This window comes from Erigeron canadensis, chromosome 9 (genome assembly GCF_010389155.1).
Source record: "Erigeron canadensis isolate Cc75 chromosome 9, C_canadensis_v1, whole genome shotgun sequence".
Taxonomy (NCBI): Eukaryota; Viridiplantae; Streptophyta; class Magnoliopsida; order Asterales; family Asteraceae; genus Erigeron; species Erigeron canadensis.
In genome coordinates, this window is record NC_057769.1 from 34,042,707 (window position 1) to 34,065,620 (window position 22,914).

The 22,914-nt window shown below is 32.7% G+C and overlaps 3 protein-coding genes across 5 annotated transcripts; 2 read left to right on the forward strand and 1 right to left on the reverse strand.

Annotated features, from left to right (window-relative positions):
- Positions 1–763: 763 nt before the first annotated feature.
- Positions 764–4,665, forward strand: LOC122582222 (serine/threonine-protein kinase PCRK1-like). Of its 2 annotated transcripts, none has more exons than XM_043754583.1 (5): positions 764–954; positions 2,173–2,582; positions 3,101–3,361; positions 3,445–3,567; positions 3,817–4,665. In XM_043754583.1, exons 2-5 carry the CDS (start codon positions 2,196–2,198, stop codon positions 4,369–4,371), a joined length of 1,326 nt encoding a protein of 441 aa, XP_043610518.1. In that variant the 5' UTR covers positions 764–954; positions 2,173–2,195; the 3' UTR covers positions 4,372–4,665. The 2 variants fall into 2 exon arrangements, with proteins under 2 accessions (XP_043610518.1, XP_043610519.1); XM_043754584.1 differs by having other exon boundaries at positions 2,178–2,582.
- Positions 4,666–14,107: 9,442 nt separating this feature from the next.
- LOC122581389 (OVARIAN TUMOR DOMAIN-containing deubiquitinating enzyme 12-like) lies at positions 14,108–18,261 on the forward strand. Of its 2 annotated transcripts, none has more exons than XM_043753612.1 (10): positions 14,108–14,307; positions 15,198–15,665; positions 15,756–15,931; positions 16,442–16,570; positions 16,681–16,755; positions 17,137–17,210; positions 17,299–17,347; positions 17,527–17,611; positions 17,780–17,836; positions 17,952–18,261. In XM_043753612.1, the coding sequence occupies exons 2-10, from the start codon at positions 15,314–15,316 to the stop codon at positions 18,026–18,028; spliced, it is 1,074 nt and encodes a 357-aa protein (XP_043609547.1). In that variant the 5' UTR covers positions 14,108–14,307; positions 15,198–15,313; the 3' UTR covers positions 18,029–18,261. The 2 variants fall into 2 exon arrangements, with proteins under 2 accessions (XP_043609547.1, XP_043609549.1); XM_043753614.1 differs by having other exon boundaries at positions 15,759–15,931.
- Positions 18,262–18,701: 440 nt separating this feature from the next.
- LOC122581388 (cell division cycle protein 48 homolog) lies at positions 18,702–22,238 on the reverse strand. Its single transcript, XM_043753611.1, has 6 exons — positions 22,207–22,238; positions 21,877–22,042; positions 21,284–21,512; positions 20,142–21,202; positions 19,204–19,845; positions 18,702–19,104 (listed from the first exon to the last, which is right to left on the reverse strand). Exons 1-6 carry the CDS (start codon positions 22,236–22,238, stop codon positions 18,808–18,810), a joined length of 2,427 nt encoding a protein of 808 aa, XP_043609546.1. The 3' UTR covers positions 18,702–18,807.
- Between the last annotated feature and the right edge of the window lie 676 nt (positions 22,239–22,914).

Sequence of the window (22,914 nt, forward strand, 5' to 3'; positions counted from 1 at the left end):
ATTGAATCAAAGAATGACAGAAAATTCTCAAATGAGCCGGTATGCATGAAGAAGATTATTTTTAACATCAAATCTCTTGGTTGCTTATGGTATAATATAATGTCAAAAACAATGTAATTAGTTTAGAGGATTGGTGCACCTTCAAAGTAAATCAATGTCTAAGTAGTTATTTGCCTCCTTTCGAGTTGCAAAGACTTATATGAATAAAAGTTATCTTTTAAAAAAAATATTACAGTGCAATACAATAAATTTTCGAAGATATTTAAAGTTTGTTAAATTAAGCATAAAAATGAAATTCAAAAATTTTAGTGTGATAATGACTGATGATAAGCTTTACTAATCGTTGTTTTTGAATTATTTAACACAAAATTTATTTAAATTATGTATACCAAACAGCTCAAAAATTATGTAAGTTTTTTTTTACAGATAACGGTTTTATTTTCATTACCTCATATTCATTAGTTTTCATTTTTGCAAAAATATTCGAGTCGGGGATATTGTTGTAAAGTTTGTACACTACATACATAATATATTATTTTAATAAAGAGTAAGATAACGAGATTTACTTAAATAAAAAAATAGACTTTTCAAAAAAAGATAAAATAAAAAATAGATACTCCGTAAGTCCGTATATTGCATTGAATAATGCATAGGATGGATGGAGGAGTACAATAAAAAAAGAAAAGTATAAAAGTAACAATATATATCTTTTTATTTGTTTTGTTGCTCATTATTTCTTCCCTATTGACTTATCTCCCCCCAATATACGCCAACCTCTGTACTTCATCATTTTCTAATAAAAATCAAACCCATTTCACATTTCTAAAAAACAAATCATTTTACATCTCAGGCATGTACCAAACATTAAAAAGTTTCAACCTTTAGCCTTTTGGGTGTTTGGATATTTCTAATTTGCGTGTAATTATCATTTTACAAGTTTTTAGGTGATTAAAGGTGAGTTTTTTTTCTTGTTTTTTGTACACTTTTAATATGATAGATTTGTGTGTAATTCCATCTGGGTTGTTTGTATTTTTTGCAAATTTTGAATCTTTGTTATGAAAGATTGTGTTAGATTGTTAATTATGTGTAAAGTTTATGGTTTATAATATCAAGAAAATGTTTTTTTTTATATCAAGTTATTTCCTTTTAGTTTTAGTCTTGATCATAATTAATATCTTTATAAAATGATAATTGTTAGTAAATGGATATACTTGATTGCATTTATTTTTCTGATTGTTTAAATTTTTTATTTGGTATTTCTTATATTAAATATGTATGTATTGTTGGTTAAAGGTGAGACCTTCTGCTTAAATTTATAATGTTTTAAGTCTTTTATGAGTTTTTAATGAAAGGCATTATGTTATTTTTGATTATGCGATGTTGAGGTTTATTTAGTTGTGTAAAACACAACATTGATGTGGACAAAAAAAAAGAAAGTGTTTTTGAGTTTCAAGCTGATTGCTTTTATTTAGTTTTGATTGTAATGAATTAGTTTTCAGAAGATAGGCTTAGTAATTGTATATGCTTGCTTACATATTTACATGTTCAAACCATCTCGGTTACAGCCGAGTGGCCACCTGCCCCCCTAAAAAGTAACTTGGTGGGAACACCACCCTGGTTCGAATCCCTGCAAAAAGCATATTCAACTAGCCAAGGTTTCTAGGGTCTCACCGCCAGGCACCGTTGCAAGGTTGCTAGCTTGAGAGGAAAAATTTCTCTATGGGACTAACGGGTTCCTGGGCATTTACCCTTTTATTTAACTTACATGTTCAGAAAACAGAAATATCTGAAGCTGTTTAGGAAATTGGCAATAGCATAATGTACATTGTGGATACATTTTTCGGATGATCTAAACATGTTAATTAAAGGTTAAATAATGTGAAAAGAAAAACGAGAATCGATATTTCTTTGTTCATTGCTAAGCTTATTGCAATTAGCATGATACCCAGGCAATCGTTGATCTGTTTTCGGTAGTTTGCAAATTTTGGCGGTTTCGTAGGTTTGGTTTGTATGTATTTTGTGTGTTAATGTTGAAATAATAAGTGGGATTTAGAAATTTTGCAAATACAAATAGATGGTATTGTTGATAAGATGGATGTTTAGATAAATTTATATCTTTTTCGGTACAAATATGTAGTGTGCTGGTCTTAATTTTTGTTCCAATTTCAATAGTTTAGAAGACAAATTGAGCAGTTATGAAGTGTTTTGGGTTCTCTTACACCGAGAAAAAGGGCGAAACGTTAAAAACTCCAACAAAATCGATTTCTGCTCATTCATCCAGTTCTATATTTACAGATCGTGATATTCGACGGTCTGGGTCAGAATTCACCTCTCAAAATGTCTCTGATCTTAGCATGGAATCATCCGGAAGCACAAATTTTCCTAGTTTTTCTCTAAGGACGAGTAATCTTAGATTGTTCACGTTTTCTGAGCTCAAGACAGCTACCAAGAACTTTAGCCTGTCAGCAAAGATCGGAGAAGGTGGGTTCGGGAGTGTCTACACTGGTATCGTCAAGAACCCTCGAGATCATACTAAAGGGATTAAAGTGGCCGTAAAACAGCTGGGTAGAACAGGATTACAGGCAAGCTTTGTTTCTCAATGCTATACTCTTTACATTATGCTTGTGACTATCATATTCAGCTCCCAAATTGTTTTTGCTTTTATGTTTGTTGGAAAAACATTGTAGTAACGACATTAAAGATTGAACTATATGGGATTGTTACAGACTTGTAAGCGCCAATTTTTATGGAGGTATATCAAACGAGACGTGTCAGTTAGTTATAAATCTTATAAATACTATACCTGACTTATTAAGTTAAAAGTTTCCCCATTTTGGATGCATCTTGATATAAGTTCTGTATTAGCTTACATTATCCTACTCCATATAAATAAGACGCACTTTGACATTCAGGTTTAAACTAATTTCATGTTGAATGATACAAGTTAAATAGGCACCAACTCATTGATGTTTGTAATTACGGAAATTTTGAATTACCACCAAAGTATGTTGAGAAATGAGAAAACAATTATAAGTTTAGCACCTGTCAAAATACTTGAAATACTCTTTTGTTAGTAATCTTGATGATCATGTTGCAACAGGGACACAAAGAGTGGGTAACAGAGGTGAATGTTCTCGGAGTGGTTGAGCATCCAAACCTTGTCAAGTTAATTGGTTATTGTGCAGAAGATGATGAAAGAGGAATACAGCGGCTTCTAGTCTATGAGTATATGCCAAATAGAAGTGTGGAGGATCATTTATCTTCAAGGTCTGGTGAAACTCTCTCGTGGGCCATGAGACTGAAGGTTGCTCAAGATGCTGCTCGTGGTTTAACATATCTACATGAAGAAATGGACTTTCAGGTATATTAATGTTCTGCCAGACTTGTTAAATTTAAATTGCAAATGAGGAAGCTTACAGTATCTTCTGACTCTGGATTTTGCAGATTATTTTCAGAGATTTCAAATCTTCCAACATTCTTCTTGACGAAAATTGGAATGCTAAGCTTTCAGATTTTGGAATGGCTCGGTTAGGTCCCCAAGAAGGTCTCACCCATGTCTCAACTGCGGTACGTGACTTTATTAGCTATAGCTTTTTCAGTTGAAAGATCTTTTATAGTTTACATTCTGGGTGGTCATATGAAAATTGCAACTTTTATTCACCTACCAATTTGAGTATCGTTGTCTTGCATATCGTCGATACTTTGACTCTGTTTCACAAGATTCCTTTATTTCTGTGATAAAGAGCATCTTAGATGCTGTACAATATATAGCGAGTCCTCATCATGATAATTCTAAGTTTCTGTGATATGCTTTAGGTTGTTGGAACCATGGGATACGCAGCTCCAGAGTACATCCAAACAGGGCATCTCACATCCAAGAGTGACTTATGGGGCTATGGTGTCTTTCTATATGAACTTATCACCGGAAGGCATCCATTGGATAAAAACCGTCCCAAGAATGAGCAGAAACTTCTAGAATGGGTGAAGCCCTACCTAGACTCCAAAAAGTTCCGTTTAATCATTGATTCAAGACTTGAGGGTAAGTACTCACTAAAATCAGCACAAAAGTTGTCCATTATAGCCAATAGATGCTTGTCTAGAAACCCAAAATCAAGGCCAAAGATGAGTGAGGTTCTTGAAATGGTTAACCAACTCATTGCTGGTCCGTCACCCAACAGTCCTGCACCACCTATCAGAAGTTCAGTGCCAGTGGGTATCGAGCCAAAGAATGTTTTTGTGGGTTCCAACCAGAATAGAAAGACTCCCGAAGACACTAGAAGTAAAGCAGAAAGGCGGTCTCCTAATGTTCAACCTGCAGAACCCGCTTATCTTTCTAGAGTCTGCCGTCCAAAGCTTTTATCAACATGCTGAATTAAAGTTCGTAAGGATGAGTTTTGCAGCGTATGGTAGCAGATGATGTTATTGTCCTTGTTGACCGATGTACAGAAAGGTGTGCCTTGGTTATCAAATGAGGTAAAAGGGCTCAAATACTGTAGGGATTTGCTTGTATCTTAGATACAAGTGAAGTAACTTGTGTAGCCTGTGTATTATAGTAAGTTGTATGAGTCTATCCGTAGAGCACTTGTACATTTGATTTCGGCATGAATTGCTTGGCTGTACATTGATTCGGAAATGTCGGGATCAGACCCAAACTGCTTTGTGTTGTGTTCATTTGCCTCATACATTGATGATGTTGTGTGGTGTCCTGTGTTTGGCGTTGGCATTAATAAGCTGTTTAGCTGACTGTCTAGTTTGGGTAGATATGATCAAATTTTGCGATCCAATCAGTTAATATTTTGGTTTTAAAAGTTAAGCAAAGAACCTAAAATTATATGTAACGGGACTAGCAGATTATTCCGTATGAATATTTTCCAACGACTTTATGTTTTTTTTTTATGTGATGTTGAACAATGGGGTCCTTGTTTTTAAGGGTATAGGCGATCTGAGTTATCTATACTACTTTTGTTTTTTTTTTACTAAATGAAATTTAACTCAGACGCGTATGTTGTGTGTTAATTGCACAACGAAAAGGTCTCGTATTAAGCGGATCTTAAATAGTCTTTCTCACCATACCACCATCTTAATTGGAAAATACCGTCAAGAAGAACCTACTAAGACTCGAACTTGAGACCTTGGAGTAAACTCTTCCGGGACCCTGCATAGCAGGTTTAGTAAAACACCCATGGCCACTGGGGTTTAACCCAGTGGTTTGAGTTATCTATATTTGATTTAACTTTGAATTTAATATTTTTACATTGATTTTAAATTTCAACAATATACACATTTGAATGCATGATGTATCATATTTTATAGCCACATCACATCAATACTTTTGATTTCAACATTGAACTTAAAATTCCAATGTTGATTTTAAGTTTTAACAATGTACACATTTTAATGCATGATATATCATACATCATGCCACATTACATCAATAATTTTCACTACTCACCGGCGTCACCGCCACCACCAATCTCCTCCTCCGCCGCCGCCGCTCGCCACAACCACCCGTCACCGCCATCACCGTTGCCGCCATTACATCACCACCAATGCTGCCACCTCCACCACCGCTGTAACGGGTGGGTACGTTGTTTCGTAATAGATGAAACCGTTTTTTTCGTATTTCAAGAGAGTGCATGTAATATTGTAATAATAGATATAAGAGGTGGTTTCAACTTTTAAATTGTACCTATTAATGTTGAAGTTAATAACCACAAACTAAAAGAGAGTTTGGGCTTGTTTTGGCATTGAGTTTGGGCTTGTGAATTAAAGCTTAGCCCATTACCTCATCTGTTAACTGATTAACACAATTGAAGTTTATACCCTACCTTGAAAGGTTTATAGAAAATTATGAGTATTTTGTGGTATACGTAATACGTCTATAGGTACAAGTATTTAAGTAAAACGATTAGAAATACTATCTATGATTAAAGAAATACATCTGCTTTGTATACTACAATATTTTGTATAGCCCAACATTATGAAACGTGCTTCAAATTGTCTGATAAATATATAATCATAAAAGTAAATTCAACGAATTTAGTGATGACATCATAGGGTAACCGTTTGCCCCAAAAATATATTATTCATACGGTTAAAAAAAATAATGAAACATATGATGTCTTTTTATTAAAAATATAGTATTAACTTTACAACAGATAACTAGGCTTAATGCATAAAAACTCTTCCTTTTGTTAATGTGTGCAACAATTTTTTTAAGAAAAGTTTTTGTTAGTATCAGTCTTAGGGGTTGTCTTATGCCGTGACTCATTCTCACAAGGACTAGTCATAATCAGCGTCATATCAGTAAAAAATTATGCAAGGACTAATCCCTTTAAATCCAACCTTATACTCAAGACTAGTCTTGGACCCACATTTTATTTAATTATACACTCACAAAATTTTAAAAAAAAAAAAAGAAAAAAGAAAAAGATGTCAAATCACTCATCCTTGGGGGGACGAATGGGGAGGGGCGAGACCAAAGACTAGTCCAACCCCGCGGTGTACAATGGAGGACGGATCCTTGAACGAACCAAGAACGAAGGTATAAGGCACGTTCTTAAAGGAAATTAGATTTGTCAAAATTTATAATTTGCTGTTAAGAAGTTAAAAGTTAATAATTAATATAAACTATCACTTTTATGTGTAATAGGGAGTAAGTTATTACTATCAGCTTTTAAGATTGTTATTATCAACTTCCTTACAATAAATAAATCAGATATATAATTAATCTGTTAATAATCATATGAGACATATAATACGAAAAGTCGAAAACTAGGAATTTATAGATTCACAGTCAAATAAAGGGCCTCAACCACGCGGAAATCACGAGCGCTATTTTGTGGAATGATGACAAAGAAGTACAACAAAGGGGACAAGGACCAAACCAAACAATCAATTCTAGTAGGTTCAAAATTAATATAATAATTAAATTTGTAGAAATGACTTACACATATATGGATTTTGCCTCATAAAGTTTCAACCAGACTTTTTCTTTTTTCCTTATTTTTGTTATTTTTTTTTAAAAGCAAAAAATCTTCAAATAATGCTCTGAAGGAGGCTCGAACCTTCGTGTACTCCAAAGAAGACTAAGCTTCTTACCACCCCACAAAAGTGGTAGTGGCTTCTCTTTTCCTTACAAGTAATAAGTAATAACTAAATTTACTTTTGGGATAATGACCTGTGAGTGTAGCTAACTAAGGCAAAATATCTATGTAATGTAACCATTCTTAAAGCCGGCTATGCAATGCAACGAAAAATGTATTTGTGACTATTTAATGCATGTAACCGGCTAATCTATAGGTTATCGGTCACCAATTTTTTTCCTTTTATTTTTATAATAAAAACTCTCAAATTTTCTTTTCATCTTCCATCTAAATTCTTTTTTTAAAAAAAAAAAAATAAGCAGATCTCACAAGATCCATCTACCCAAATCAAAATCAAAACCCAACATATCTAATCTCCATTATATATCACAAATCCATCCAGTCAAAATATTTACTCACACAACCTAATCGAATATATACATATCATACTGAAGAATGATATATATATATATACACACACACACATACCAAATCGAGAAACACACAAGACCACCGCCATGGTATAATGGTGGCTGAAGGTTAACAAGACCAACACCACTGCCACTCACTATTGGTTGGAGATCTCATTGTTTTGTTAATATTTTTGTTTTCCGACGAGCTTCTTAGCGGCGGTACGACTTCAAGTCTCGTTCTTCGACGAGTTTTACGGTTTATGAATTGTGTTCAATTGGTGATATAGTGGGATATATGTATGTGGATCTGGGAAAACAAAGTATAACATGATTACAAGAAAGATAATAGATATAGATTGGAAGTGGGATTAAAACTTTCTTTCGATCAGACCTACATCACAAATTGCTTTATTTCTGTATTTTTCAAGAATCTTCAAATGCTTAATGAATGAAAAACCTAATTAAGTTCCCAACTACGAATCTCTAAGATATATGTATATGTATTTATTGAAAGAAGATGGGATTGAATCTCTAAGATATATGTATATGTATATATTGAAAGAGGATGGAATTGAAGATTCGTAGTTCGCTCCCTGTAATGATTTTTGATCTTTTGTTAAATGGGATAAGGAATTTATGAGTTGTTTGGAGTATTAATTTACATTGTGACCGACAACTGGTATGTTAGCCGGTTACATGCATTAGATAGACACAAATACGTTTTTTGCTGCATTGCATAGACGACTTTAAAGATGGTTATATTACATAGACATTTTGGCTTAATTAGCTACACTCACAAGTCATTATCCCTTTACTTTTTGAAAAATATAACTTTAAAGGATCTCTATCCTTTTGAAAAATATAGTTTAAACTATAAAACTAACAATCTTAAGGATTGTCGACATGCATATAATAATAATACCTTCCAGTAAAAAATGATGCATGTAACAAGCTATCATACAATAAATAGTATTTTTGTTTCGTTAACGTGTATTAATTGATTGTACACTTATCATAAAATTTATGGATGGACTTTTAATATGGAAATGTACAATCTTTTTATGCACGTTAAGTACAACCTTAAGGTTTTTGTTTAGCATTTTCTTTTTTTTTTAACAGACATGAATTTTTTTTATTGATAATAACAAAAGGAAATCATCAATTTTTCGAGATGGTTGATGGATATAAAACGAATATATATAGTAACACTTATTTCCGATAACAAATTAGTGCATGTATTCATTAAATGGCATTTGGATGGATTATCATTTATATTATTTAGTTAATTAGTTTTTTAATCCATCCAAATATTATTTACTTACACAAGTATTTGGTGTGAAATCAACGTCGTCATGACTCCTGACACATTGTATATTGTATATTGTTTCTATCGTACGTGTGAGTAGTCATCTAGTTATTCAAATTGAAATTACTTAAACCTTAACTATTTCTATCACTTATTCAAATTTTAGATTAACTTAAGTATTCAAAGAATGTTTGGTTAACATATCAATTATCATTTATTATAAATTATTATTTCGTGTGGGGAGATTCTGAGTACCAGAATCGGCATTGTTAATCAAGAATCGTGTTGTACATTGACAGCATTCAATTATGTCATCTGTTTTTGTGTAAAAACTGTACTATGGAAAACAATGATTATATAAGTTTCGTACTTCATAGTTCCAAAATTTTGTAAGCCAAATGAAGAGAAAAAAATATGAATGACAAACTTAATTTGTATTTTTGTAATGGGAAGTGATATTTTTACAACAGAATTTTACCACAGATTTTTATGCATGAAATACAACTGCATGATACATGTATTATTGTAAATGGTTAAAATATATTGTACAAATATCATTTCCCCTTTGTAATATAGCTTTTATGCACAAGAATTATAATTTACAGATATAATTTCAATGTTTGCATTCGTATTTACATTGTCAACATAGTTGGCGGAAGAAAGTAATTTGGTTGTTTTTTATCGAGAGATTTTTAAAATTTTTTAATACTTTAATTTTAAGGTTTTTGGTGTTTGTCACTTTTCGAACGAGAGTCAAATCTATTATCAAAAAAAGGTAACATAAATATGATAATAATAATTATGATATATGCTATGTATATTTACTCTAGGCCAGTGTATATGTTTATTATTATTATTATTATTTTCTTTAAGAAGGAAAGAAGTACAGTAACAACAACTGTATTCAACTCATTCCGATATAAACAAGTATAATAAAGACGTGATGTAAAAAATTGCATTTTTATCTAAGGATATTCATGGATAAAGACTGATCTAGATGAAGTAAAAAATGTCTAATGAAAGTATTAAACATGTCAACTAATCTGAAATATGATGAAAAAGTTATCGGTCTAAATCTCTTCAAAATTTATTTCTGAAATTTCAAATACCTAAACCTATATATATAAAAACTTCCCGATTTAAAATATATCTTATCAATACAGAAGCATATTTTGTTAATTTACTCATATTGTTAGTGTACGTACGTGTTCTTACCTCAAAATCATTAAAGTTCATGGCTGATATTTTATTTTGTATGGTTTTTATGTCAAAGTTAAAAACTTTTGAATGAAAAGGAGTACTCTCATCAGATCATACCAATGTACAATCCTTCCTATGGTTGTACTAATATAAATGTGAATTTAATTTTTTAATTCCTCGAATAAAAATTTACTCGTTCAAACTACATTATTCCCAGTGGTCATTTTTGAATATTTCCGACCATGATTGATGGTGGTAATTATATGTCTAACTAGAACTATTAATCTGATCTCGTATATAATAATTAGGGATGATTATATAAGGTTGTTAGGTACGTGTTTAAGATTATGTGTGAAACACTTGATTTTTTAATTCATAAATTTCATGGGATCCCAAATATTTATTTATTAAAATAAAAAATATTAAAAATTAGTATGCAAGAGATTTCACATCCAAGTTTAAATGTCAGGACATTATATTTATTTTTCCCATAATAAATAGGGTTTTTCTAGGCGTGCCTAGTAGGCACATGATTTAAACATTTAATTATCATCAGGTTTCTATTTATAAGTGATGTTCATAATTAATAAGACTTGGTAAATTTTCTATTCCATTTCTACCCTTTAATTTGATACTCGTATCTTATTTAATGGTATATTCATAAATCCTAGTGATTGAGTATTACGAATAATGGAATTTAAACCAAAAATTATGATAACTCTTATCTGATTTTTTGTTTTTTTTTTTATCAATTTTTTAAAGTATAGTCATGACATTATTGGAAAAGTCTCAAGAAACATAAAATGCTCGTATTAATCTAAATAAACAAAAGGATAAGACTGAAAACTAACACATATTTCATTCAAATTGCATTGTTAAGGCTAAGCGGAGCAAGACTTCCTCATAAAGTCCCTCCTAGAAGCATCTTTTGACAAATGTCAGTCCAGTCATCAAGGGCTTTTCTTCCATATTCACATGGAGCAAGACTTCTTCATAATATCCTTTTTGTGGGCCACACATGTATTTTTTATTTTTCTGTTTTATGTTTTGTTTAACAAAACTTTGGAATCTTGCATGTAGCCATTTGGAATCTTGCACAACTTTTCTTTTTTTTAAGCGTCTTGTACAAGGAGCCTAGAGTATTTTTTTTAATCAATAAAGCCTCTTGGGGCAAATGTACATGGCTTTATAAGGCTTTATAAGACTTCTTGACACAAAAAAAGATAAAATAATGCCTTGCTCCGGATGGCCTAACAAACTATATTTAAAAATTCAAAGAAAAAATAGGATTAAAGTTTCGATGTTCTAAAATAGTTTTTTTTTTTTTGTAGTAGCAAAACGAAAGAGTCACTAGCAAAGTGCTAGAAACTCGACAGACAGTACAAAGTGTACAAATAACTCTTTTTGAAACTTTTTAAAAGCAAATGAGGTTAAAAAATCATGAATTTAGACTTCTAATGGTGATAATGATCTCATACAAAACCCCTTATATTTCTCTAACATGATATATTGAATTTGAGATTTTTCAAACATATTCTATTGCAAGATCAACTTAAAAAGAAAAAAATAACGATGTAAACTAATTTAACTTCCTGTTTTCCTTGTCGATGACAAAAAAAATTCTTGTCATTTTTATTTTCACCATTTTTGTTGGCAAACTTCTTTTTCGTATTTAAAATCCATTACTTTTTGCAAAATTTTGATAAAAAAAACAAAAACTTTTTCTTTACTAAGAAAACATTAATTGACCCACGAAAACTTTATCAAAAAATTTCTTTGAACTTTCATCGAAATTGATTGTTTTTTTTTTTTTTACTAACATTTGTAATATTTTGATCTATGGGAATCTCATTCAAATAAAAAGAAATTGTTTATGTATAGTTATTGGTTTTTTAAAAGTGAAGATGACTATTAAAACATAGCTATAGAAAAACCTGGAAGAAATATTTGAAGATATAATTTAAAACATCGTATTATTATCAACTTCTTAAAAAGAAAAATTAAAATATCTTCAAATAATATTTGTCATATATGTTAGAATTGATATAAAGATGAGGAGCTCGTGAGTCGTGATTCATTAGAATGCAATTCCGTTAAAAACAACAGTTCACTTGTAAATATATGTAAAATATTAGATTAGATAAACAAAGGTATCAAAGAAAACTAAAAGATAGAATTATAATAACAAAAGATAACAAAGTTCATTAATGGTAAATATGACTAACGTGTATGTAATTAAATGTTTAAATCATGTGCTACTAGGCACAGCCTAGAAAAACCCTAATAATAATTATAGTAAAGTACTCCGTATATTTGATATTCAGAAATTAAGTAATTAATTATTACTGTATATTATTGTAATAAATAGTTATGTACGCTCATATATATAGTACATTTTATAAGTTGATGTGTATCTCAAATTTTGTGTCACAGATGAGCTAGTTTATGATGTAACAAGACAACAAGTGTTTCACAGCTTCAGTACTATTCCCCATATATATACTTTCCATTTCATTTTAGCTAATCTTAATCCATTTTTTTCGATTTAGAGAAACACAATTAATGAACAAAGTCTAAAAATTGTCAACAATGATAACAATATTACTATTGCTATAAGAAAGAACAACAAGAAACAAAAATACATATATCTACGGAAAATGATAATGACAACTTTTAAGGTTGTCGTTGGTATCTTATTACATGCATAAAAAGTAGTACTTTATATATAAAGTAACTGTTCAGTGCCGCCTTTCGCGGGTTTTGAGCCCCAATACCTCGACGGTGTATGGGGGGAGTTAAGATGTAGGCATACCTTACCTCTACCTAAGTAGAGAGGCTGCTTCCAGTTCCTACCTAAATGGTAGAAAAGGCCCTCCAACCTTTGCATGGGATGAGGATCGAACCCATGACCTTTGTCTCCAGAGGCAAGGGTGTTTACCACTGATCTAATCATGCTGATTTAGTACTTTATATATAAAATACTACTTAATGTTTATATGTACATGTATAATTAACTTCTTCCAACTTTCCAAGGTTGGTACAACTCATGCCCTTTTTTTGATAGCATGAGTGAATCGATCAATGAACATCACATAATACATATCACAAGCGTATTTAACGGCTTGTACTTAATATGCTTGTACTAATGCACATCCACAATTCGTTTTTAAGAAGCTAGAACTCTCGACTCTGACGAAATTTGAGCTCGTACCATTTCTAAAAACACCCTTGATCCATGTAAAATGATTCATCCGAATTCAACTTAAAAACTGTTTAATCTAGCTCATCAATCTATTTAATCAATCAAAGTTGACAAGAGCCACTTGTCGTCTCGACAACCATTACTCATATGTATATATGTTATGATGAGTGTTACTTATACAAATATCTTCTAGTCATATAAACAACATACATATATCCAAATTAATACACATGAATTCTACCGAAATGTAAAATAAAATAATTAGATTATACACCATACATATAAAACCATATCATGGGTGACATAGTGGTAATTAAGGCAGCTTGAAAGCTTTTAAAACACTAACATTCAATAATCGATACAACACTTAGAAAAGAGGTTAAATACATTACTAGATGTTTTTCCACGCTTCCACATTCACTTCTGGCTATTCTATATCTTCTAATCAACCAGAACAACATATACCAATCCCTTACAAGTTACCACCCCTTTTTTTATAATAATTGCACAACAAAGAGTCGGTATGATTAAAAAAATCGATAATAAGGTTACATAAATTTAAATATAAAATTTTACTCTCTTTGTATAACCTAAAAATACAACTCTCTTTGTTTGTATACACTATACCTAATACATATGTATACATACAATTATACATACTCCGTTTTTATGTTTTTTCTTCCATTTTGTCTTTAGTAAATTTTAGTTTGAAAGTACAAGTAACAAACCAAACGGCAAACCAAAAACCATAAAACACCAAAATAGACGGCGTCAGCGAATCACCGTGTATTTGGTATAACGGAAAACGTGTATATACAAATACACATAACTTCACGCCGTTAAACTGTATGTATATATATAAGTATATATAAATATAAACACCACCATTCTTTCACTTTCACGTTTCCTTTCTTTTCTTCTGTTTCAATTCCCTCTTTCTTCGTTATCTCCTCCCCGCGTCCACCTATACATACACACACACACATATATGTATACATCATAAATTGTATATACATGAATGAATATTGGTTGGTGAATTGCATTCAACTTCTGAATTTTCAATCAGAAATGAAGCTGCTTTTCTGACTCTGACATCCCATGGTAAATAATAATAAATAATATTAAACTCTTGTACTTTTTCTCTATTATATATATTTCTATATATATAATTATTGTACTGATTTATTTATTGCTAATAATAATCGATTTATATATATATTTATGATCATGGGTAATCTTTATTTTACTGAAATTCAATATATAATCAATCAAGTTTTGATCTTTATCTGTTTTCAAGATTACTTAATGCATAAGTCTTTAATAACTTTATATATAGTTCTTCTATCTCTATATATCTGTATGTATGTATGTATATGAATTTATTTGATTGATATATGATAAATATATATTGCCAAATTTGTTACCTTTTTGCTTACCATTAAATAAAAATAAAAGAAATTAGGCTAATTAATTTGATTGGTACCTGATTTTTGTACTGTATGTCAAATCTTGAAATGAATCATACATTTATGATTGGTTCAGTAAATTGTTGAGAGGATTTATTTATTCTATATTTATATAACTGTTTAGGGAGTATGCTATTATATATATAGGTGCTTGGTTGATTCATGTTGTTCATAAAAACCATAAAAAGTTAAGTGCTTGGTATGCAATATAGCCATATAGGTAGTTGAATACTTAGATATAGTGGCATACACGACATACATTCGTCACTTGACCATTAGATTTCGATTATAAGATTAGTTTTACCATATTGACTTATCGAGGTACCATGTTAGAGTAGTGTATTAATGGAATGGTGTGCTATCAATATGTTAGGAATGAATATGAAAATGTTATGTGGTTTCTTTTACATGACTAAACTTTTTGGGAAATTAACATTTTTATGTCGAATCAAGATTATTAATTGCTTTTTTTTTTTTTTTTCCGTATATGAAGCTGTGTTGTTGATTCTGTTTTTCTGGACTCAGTTCTGAATTTCAGGGAGAATACGTATATTTAGGTAAACGCTTGAGTAGCAATCTTGACAAGATCAGTGCAGATTTCTTTAACAGTTTTGGGAGAGTTTTGTTAGGAAATATAAAGTATGTGCGAACCGGATTCAGATGTTGTAAAATGGGGTCTTAATTTTCTTGATGTGGATCAAATTTTTAGCTCTACTTATTATGGTGATAGTAATCAACATGACGTGAACATATGTCACGAACAATACAATGGAGGTAGTTATCAAGAGAATGAATTCAACAATGTCAATAATGACGAGATGTTGGCTCATTCTCTTCAACAAGAACTATTGGATCTTTCAATTGAAGATGGGAATGAATTATCCAATGTAGAGCAGGATCATCTGCAAGTATCTGACTCCGTGGAGCATTTGCAATCATCCAGTGATACTCAAGATTGGTATGGTGGTCCATCATCGGATAATTATTACTATAGTAAGCTTCTCTTTAATCTTTACATAGCAAAAAGAAAAAATATCGCCACATGTTTTACTTATGGTTATTAGTTGGTAACACTTTTGTTAGCAGGTGATGAGCCAAGGTTACAGGAAAACGAGGATATGGGACCATCGAGCTCATGCTCCAGTCCTGAAAATAGATCTTATGATGGGGATGAGTATTCTTACAATCTAGAGATAACAGATGACTCTGAGCTTGATGGAGAAGTAGGCAAGAGACTAAATGAAATTATCCGCATTCCTGTAAGTTCAGAAAGTATATTGTTCAGTCATAGTTCCCATCTGTTTCTAAATAAATGATTGTTTCATTTTTTATTTTCTTTAATGATAATGTGCATCATTTGTGTGTTGATAAGTAGTTTCCTTATTTACCTGTTGTCTGCTTGATTTTATGATGTCCGTTTATTGGCACTCGGCACTTATTTATGCCTCACTTATTTTTGACAAAAGATTGATAATTTACAACCCAAACTGGCCCACAATCGGCTGCCTATCCATAATGTGGAGTGGATACCTGATTCACTTAATGGTTGTGGCTATTGGGGTGCCTGGGATTGAACCCAAGACCTTGTGCTATTTGTGGTAAAGATGCTCCCACCCAGTACCAAATGAGCTACACGCCATTGGCTATGCCTCACTTATGCATGCCGTATTTTATAGAATTTGCTCGTGTTATCCTTCTATGTACGCTTGAAAAATAATGATTCGGTAGCAATTTATTTTAGTGAGGACTTTTTTTTTCTTCTGATGCAGCATATCCCCAAAGTTAATGGAGATATACCTTCAGTTGATGAAGCTACTTCTGATCATCAGAGGTTGTTAGACAGATTACAGTTGTATAACTTGATCGAGTCCAAAGTTCAAGGCGATGGTAACTGTCAGGTCAGCATCATTAGTTATAGAAATAGAATTTTTGTTTTATTTTATAATCATTCTCTAGATTATAGTTTTGTCATGTAGACATGAACCAACAACTATTTTTTTTTTTTCAGTTTCGTGCTCTATCAGATCAGTTTTACCGTTCACCAGAGCATCATAAATTTGTGAGACGACAAGTAGTTAATCAGGTTAGATTTGAACGATTGATTGTCTTTTTTGTCTTGAATCTTATGTTGGTTGGTTGTAGAGCAGGCAATTTCAACCGTTTTACTTAGAAACGGGTCGATGTGGGTTATGTATTATCTGTAATGGGTCAAACGGGTTAGTAAGAAACAAAGTTAGCACAAATTCAAAGACTGTAATCTGATTTTAAGACACCAATCATCTATAAGAAAATGTACAAAATGTGTTTTCGGTTGACCCAACCCGACCCCATATATTCCATCACTTGAAGATATATGTTGTATTTGACCTGACCCACTTTGACCAATTACCCAAACCACCCAATTTCCATCTTTAATTGATAGTTTGTGAGTTCTGATATGCACATATATTACATGATTGATCAGCTTAAAGCGCATTCAGAGATGTACGAAGGATATGTACCCATGGCATACAGTGATTACTTAAAAAGAATTGCCAAGTATGTTATTAACGCCTTTTTATGCACTCATCTTTTTTATTTTCTTCCTTTCTTTTGCTACTTATTAATTCGATTAATGTTTTTATAGGAGTGGAGAGTGGGGAGATCATGTCACGTTGCAGGCAGCTGCAGATTCGGTATGGTGACATTTCTGTCTTTTTTGTGGATACAAATATTGAAATTCCCAAATAAATATGTGAATCGGATTAATGGCTTTTGCTAGTTTTGCACTTTTTATATGACCTGCATGATTAGGCTACTTACTATTATTTTGATATTAAATATTCATCACAGATTTGTTTGATGCTTTCTGCAGTATGGAGTTAAAATTTTTGTTCTAACCTCATTTAAAGATACTTGTTCCATTGAGATTCTTCCGAAAGTTCAAAAGTCAAAACGGGGTAATGTTCTTATCTGTTTCTTTAAATACCTAGAGTAGGTACCGTCGAGCTTTGATAGCTTCAAGTTGTCACGTGTCTTTCAGTTCTACCATACAACACAATTGTGGTCGTTGATTATCAAATGACATGTTCTTTTTCTATCAACTAATAACTTTACATCTTTTGCAGTCATTTTCTTGAGCTTTTGGGCTGAGGTGCACTACAACTCAATATATCCCGAAGGAGGTATGTAATACTTTTTGCTCACATATTTCATAAATATTTGTTGCAGATTGACTATTTTTTTGCGTTCCATTTATTACTGAATGGCAAACTGATAGACTTGTTTTCATTTTAACAGAGTTGCCACCGCCAGAATACAGGAAGAAGAAACGGTGGTGGAATTTTAAACATAGACATCAGGCATATCTTGATTAGTATACAACTTGGGAGTTTCATCGATGGGCTGCTGACTTTTCATTCTTATAATTTACAACGAATAAGTTATCATTATACATCATGTCATCATGTACAGCACCGTTTATTTGTTCTTTAATAGCTGATGCTGATTTAATTAAACATGCCTTTCTTAAATCGGCATGGGGATTATGACAACACTTCTATGTAGCTTCTCAGATTTAGTCATTAATAAAGTCTATTTACATTAGTTATATCATGTTCAAATAAAAGTGATGTTAGCTGAAGGCCTCATATACAACTTACGGAGATAAAGTTTCATCCTTTGTACAAAAATTTAACTCGCATTAGATGGTCAAGTCTAGGCATGAAGATGATTGAGATCAACAACTTTTGTTCCAAGTTATAAATGGAAAACTCATTCCAGTATTATTTAACTTTAAACTTTTTAATGGCTCCTCTAAACCAAGTATCAGTAACTCAGCATTAACATTCAACAACTGAACTCTCAAATTATTAAAAAGTAACCAACAAAAAACCATAAAACATGACACACAGATTGATGTGCGCGCCCTCAAGATTTGCAAGCCCGAGAAATCAAGGACCGGTAACTGATGTAGACAATTCAAGCTAAAGAAACCTCATGCACATCTTTTAACAATCAAGTACTGACCAACTCAACAAGGTAAAGAAGTATTAAAAACCAGCATCATAAAACTAGCGGATCAACGTACATAACTTTACATATGTTGAGAAAAAAGAGTTTTAACTACTAAATCTAGATACGGTTATTATAAAAGCTAGCTGTAGAGGTCATCTTCATCAGCTACACCAGCAGGAGCAGCAAAAGGGTCTGACCCAGTATCAGCGGCTGCAGTACTTCTCTCTGGGAACCTAAACTCGGAACCGAACCCTCTCGATTGTTGCAGTGTTTGAGCAAATGACTGGTACTTGCGAATGTCAGCATCCGTGACACTCCTTCGTGCAAACTTCATTGATTCTTCAAAATGTGCCGCCTTTATCTCTGCTACCTCATCTCCCAAATCCTCTTCCATAGCATCTGGGTTCTCACTTCTTTTCCTTTGCCTCTCAGAATCCTGCAACACATCACAAATTAGCATATTTAGTGGATGGGAATGATAGACATCAACTAGGTACCTTACAAGCTATTATTAGTTATGGGTACTTTTACTTACTTTCTCAATGGTCTCCCGAATGGCATACTTGCAAGCACGTTGGCAGATTTCTGTAATATCTGCACCACTGAAACCTTGGGTATACTTGGCAAGCAGACGAAGATCTACATCTTTGGATACAGGGGATTTCCTTAAAGCTGATTTGAAGATCGAATAACGAGATCCCTCATCAGGGAGAGGGATGTAAATCAACTGATCAAGACGACCAGGCCTCAAGAGTGCAGGATCAATGATATCAGGCCTGTTAGTAGCATCAATGACGAAAACTGTCTTTTTGGCTGTCATACCATCCATCTCGGTCAAAAGTTGATTCAAAACTCTATCGGCTGCACCTCCAGCATCTCCTTGACTGCTCCCTCTCTGTGTAGCAATGGAGTCGAGTTCATCGAAAAACAGAACACAAGGAGCAGACCCACGAGCCTTATCAAAGACCTCGCGTACATTAGCCTCACTTTCACCGAACCACATCGTAAGAAGCTTAGGACCGTTGATACAGATAAAGTTTGCATTACATTCATTGGCGATAGCCTTGGCGAGAAGCGTTTTACCGCATCCTGGTGGACCATAAAAGAGAACTCCTTTCGATGGTGACATCCCAAATTTCTCGAACTTTTCAGGATGTTCCACTGGATATTGAACAGTCTGCATTACAGAATGATAGATGTTAGCAATTAACACAGGTTATAAAACTAAATTTGAAATGGGTCAAATGGGCTGGTGGACGGGTCAGATATCATAGTGTATTTTTAGTGTGTAATCATATAAAACTTGTAATAATGACAAGCTAATTATAAGTTTAGAAAACACAAAAGAGAACTTTGACAAGAAGTGTTTCGGGTCAAACCAGCCCTTAATTTATCTGACCCGCTGCAGGTCTTGCCCATATTACGACCTCTATATAGTATGATAAAAGAATTAGGATAGAAAGTAGCAAATACCTCTTGAAGCTCTCTCTTAACTATCTCAAGCCCTCCAATATCATCCCAACTAAGATTGGGAACTTCAATAGCCGTCTCACGAAGAGCAGATGGGTTACTTATACCAAGAGCAGTTTGAAAATGCTCGTTCGTTACAGCCATGGAATTTAAAATGTCAGCATCAATCTCATCGTCTTCCAAATCAATCACATCCATCTTCTCTCGGATACATTGGAGTGCAGACTCAGTACACAGAGCTGCTAGATCAGCTCCAACGTATCCATGTGTCTCTTTACAGATCTTCTCCAAGTTAACGTCATCAGCAAGCTTCATGTTCTTTGTATGAATACGAAGAACCTCAAGTCGACCAGTCTCATCAGGGACACCGATATCAATTTCTCTATCAAACCTGCCGAATCTCCTCAAGGCAGGGTCAATGCTATTAGGGCGGTTAGTGGCACCCATAACAATAATATGAGCCCGAGCTTTCAGCCCATCCATAAGAGTCAATAGCTGTGAAACAATCCTCCTTTCAACTTCTCCGTTTGTCTTTTCACGCTTAGGAGCAATGGAATCGATCTCATCAATAAAGATGATTGATGGAGCGTTTTTCTCAGCCTCCTCAAAAGCTTTCCTAAGATTGCTCTCACTTTCTCCAGCCAATTTTGACATGATCTCCGGCCCGTTGATACAGAAAAAGAAAGCACCGGTTTCATTAGCAACTGCTCGGGCTATCAAAGTCTTTCCAGATCCAGGAGGACCATAAAGAAGTATCCCCTTTGGTGGCATAACCCCAATTGCTTTAAAAAGCTGAGGATGCCTTAATGGCAGCTCCACCAGCTCACGGATTTGTGCCATCTGCTTCCTGACTCCACCAACATCATCATAACCAATCTCGTCCAACCGATCCTCATCCTCCCTTTTAATGGGCTCTCCTTCACAGAAAATCTCGGTCTCAGGTGAAACCACACAATACTCAGCCGGATCAGTCTCTATAACTTTGAATTCTACGCTCCTCATCCCTCCCCTCACAAGAAAGAAGTCACCTTTCCTCAGCGGTCTGTATGCCTCCAGAAAATAAGCTGCAAACAATGGAGATAAGTTATCAGCACATTATCCAATAAACCAGTGCCATTCTATTCTACAGAAATATAAAAACTTACGTTTCAAGTAAGCGTCAAAGAGATTCCCTGTCATGCCTTCGATTGTATCATCAACAGGAAGGATGTGTACTCGGTTCCCATAATGAACATTAGGGCACTGATGTACAGAGATAACGTCACCGAGCCTAACCCTAAGGTTAGCCCTGACAACCTTATTCATCCTGATCTTGTGCTCTTCACAAGTTTTATCAGCAAGAGCAATACATATTGTATCTTTTCTTTTCTTGCCCTGTATAAAGAAACAGCTACATTAGCATTCACTTATAAAAAGTGTCATCAAGAACGATAAACCGGCTACATACTTACTTATGTAATCCACCAATGTCAATTTAACGACCTAAACTCATGGGACCAAAAAATAACACTAAGAAAAATACTCAGGGGTGCCCGTGCCAATACTCACTAAATCTAAAAATAACACTAAAAAAATAATTTTTTAGACTGAACGAAAAAAGGAAGGGGACCGGGACTACAACGTATGACCGCTTGGTTGTACTGTATAAATATATATTTGTATATAATAAAACTAAAAATGATATCATACAGCAAAAAAAAAACAAAAAAAAAAACACAATTTTTTTTTTTTTGTTTACCTTAATCAAGATAGTATCACCCCTAAAAAGCTTAAGTATCTCCATTGTTTCAGGATGCAAACCAACAACAGAATTATCGTCAGTAACTGCTTCATCGACCACTAGTCTATTCGGCGCCTTCTTTCGCTCCAGTATAGCCGTACTATAATCACGCTTTGTTCCTTTACTGTAATATTGTAAACGTAGATATTATGATTGCAGCATAAATAAACAGATTAATATCACTAAAAACCATAATTCTAAGACTATAGTTGATTAACAAGCAATAAATATAAAATATACTAGTAGTACATTATAAAACGAAAACAATATATGATGAATGTGACTTACATATCCGATGATGATTCTGGTTGGTTACTCATGTTTGATTTTTTATATAATTCGAAGAAAAATTGTTCGTATAATTGTTTGGTACGTTTTTCTAAGGTTTCAATTATGGTTCGAAGGATTTTCGTTTGGTTAATGTGCAGGGTTTTTGAATGGGGTATATATATAGTGCAAAAGTATATTACTCCTTTCCTTGTTACAAAAGGTATTTTTTTTTACGTTTTTTATTTTTGGAAGAATTTAGGTAACGTTTACATACACGACATTCTAGAATATTCCATGATCGATTTGTTAATAACAATGGTTCAACCCGGGTGTTGTAATTAAAATCTTAAAATCAAAAAAAATGTATCTAATTTTTGTTATTAATATATTATAACTTGATATGAAGAGTACCTATTACGTTAATAAAATATAAAGAACATTTCAAAATATTATATAGAAAAATTTAAGAGATTAGAAATTTTAAATAAGCATTAAGTGAGGGGTTTTTATTTTTAAATATAGCATCATAAATGAAAGATAAACATTTTTAAAAAATATATGATCTTGACACCTCATAATGTTTCTAAAAATAATTTTAAAAAACAATCATTTTTTATTATATATAAAGAAGATAATAACAATAATAATATATAAATATAAGAATTTAATTTATAGAATGTTTATATAAGTTATGAATCTAGAATATCCAGAATCGATCGTAGTTAT

What these genes read in the sequence shown, in the direction of transcription:
- LOC122582222 (XM_043754583.1), top strand. Translation starts at nt 2,196, where the DNA reads ATGAAGTGTTTTGGGTTCTCTTACACCGAGAAAAAGGGCGAAACGTTA. An exon ending in ATGAAGAAATGGACTTTCAG is followed by an intron (nt 3,362 to 3,444) that starts GTATATTAATGT and finishes TGGATTTTGCAG; the next exon opens with ATTATTTTCAGAGATTTCAA. An exon ending in TCACCCATGTCTCAACTGCG is followed by an intron (nt 3,568 to 3,816) that starts GTACGTGACTTT and finishes GATATGCTTTAG; the next exon opens with GTTGTTGGAACCATGGGATA.
- LOC122581389 (XM_043753612.1), top strand. Translation starts at nt 15,314, where the DNA reads ATGTGCGAACCGGATTCAGATGTTGTAAAATGGGGTCTTAATTTTCTT. An exon ending in AAGGCGATGGTAACTGTCAG is followed by an intron (nt 16,571 to 16,680) that starts GTCAGCATCATT and finishes TTTTTTTTTCAG; the next exon opens with TTTCGTGCTCTATCAGATCA. An exon ending in GACGACAAGTAGTTAATCAG is followed by an intron (nt 16,756 to 17,136) that starts GTTAGATTTGAA and finishes ATGATTGATCAG; the next exon opens with CTTAAAGCGCATTCAGAGAT.
- LOC122581388 (XM_043753611.1), bottom strand. Translation starts at nt 22,238, where the DNA reads ATGAGTAACCAACCAGAATCATCATCGGATAT. An exon ending in GTGATACTATCTTGATTAAG is followed by an intron (nt 21,513 to 21,876) that starts GTAAACAAAAAA and finishes TTCTTTATACAG; the next exon opens with GGCAAGAAAAGAAAAGATAC. An exon ending in CTTTGACGCTTACTTGAAAC is followed by an intron (nt 21,203 to 21,283) that starts GTAAGTTTTTAT and finishes CATTGTTTGCAG; the next exon opens with CTTATTTTCTGGAGGCATAC.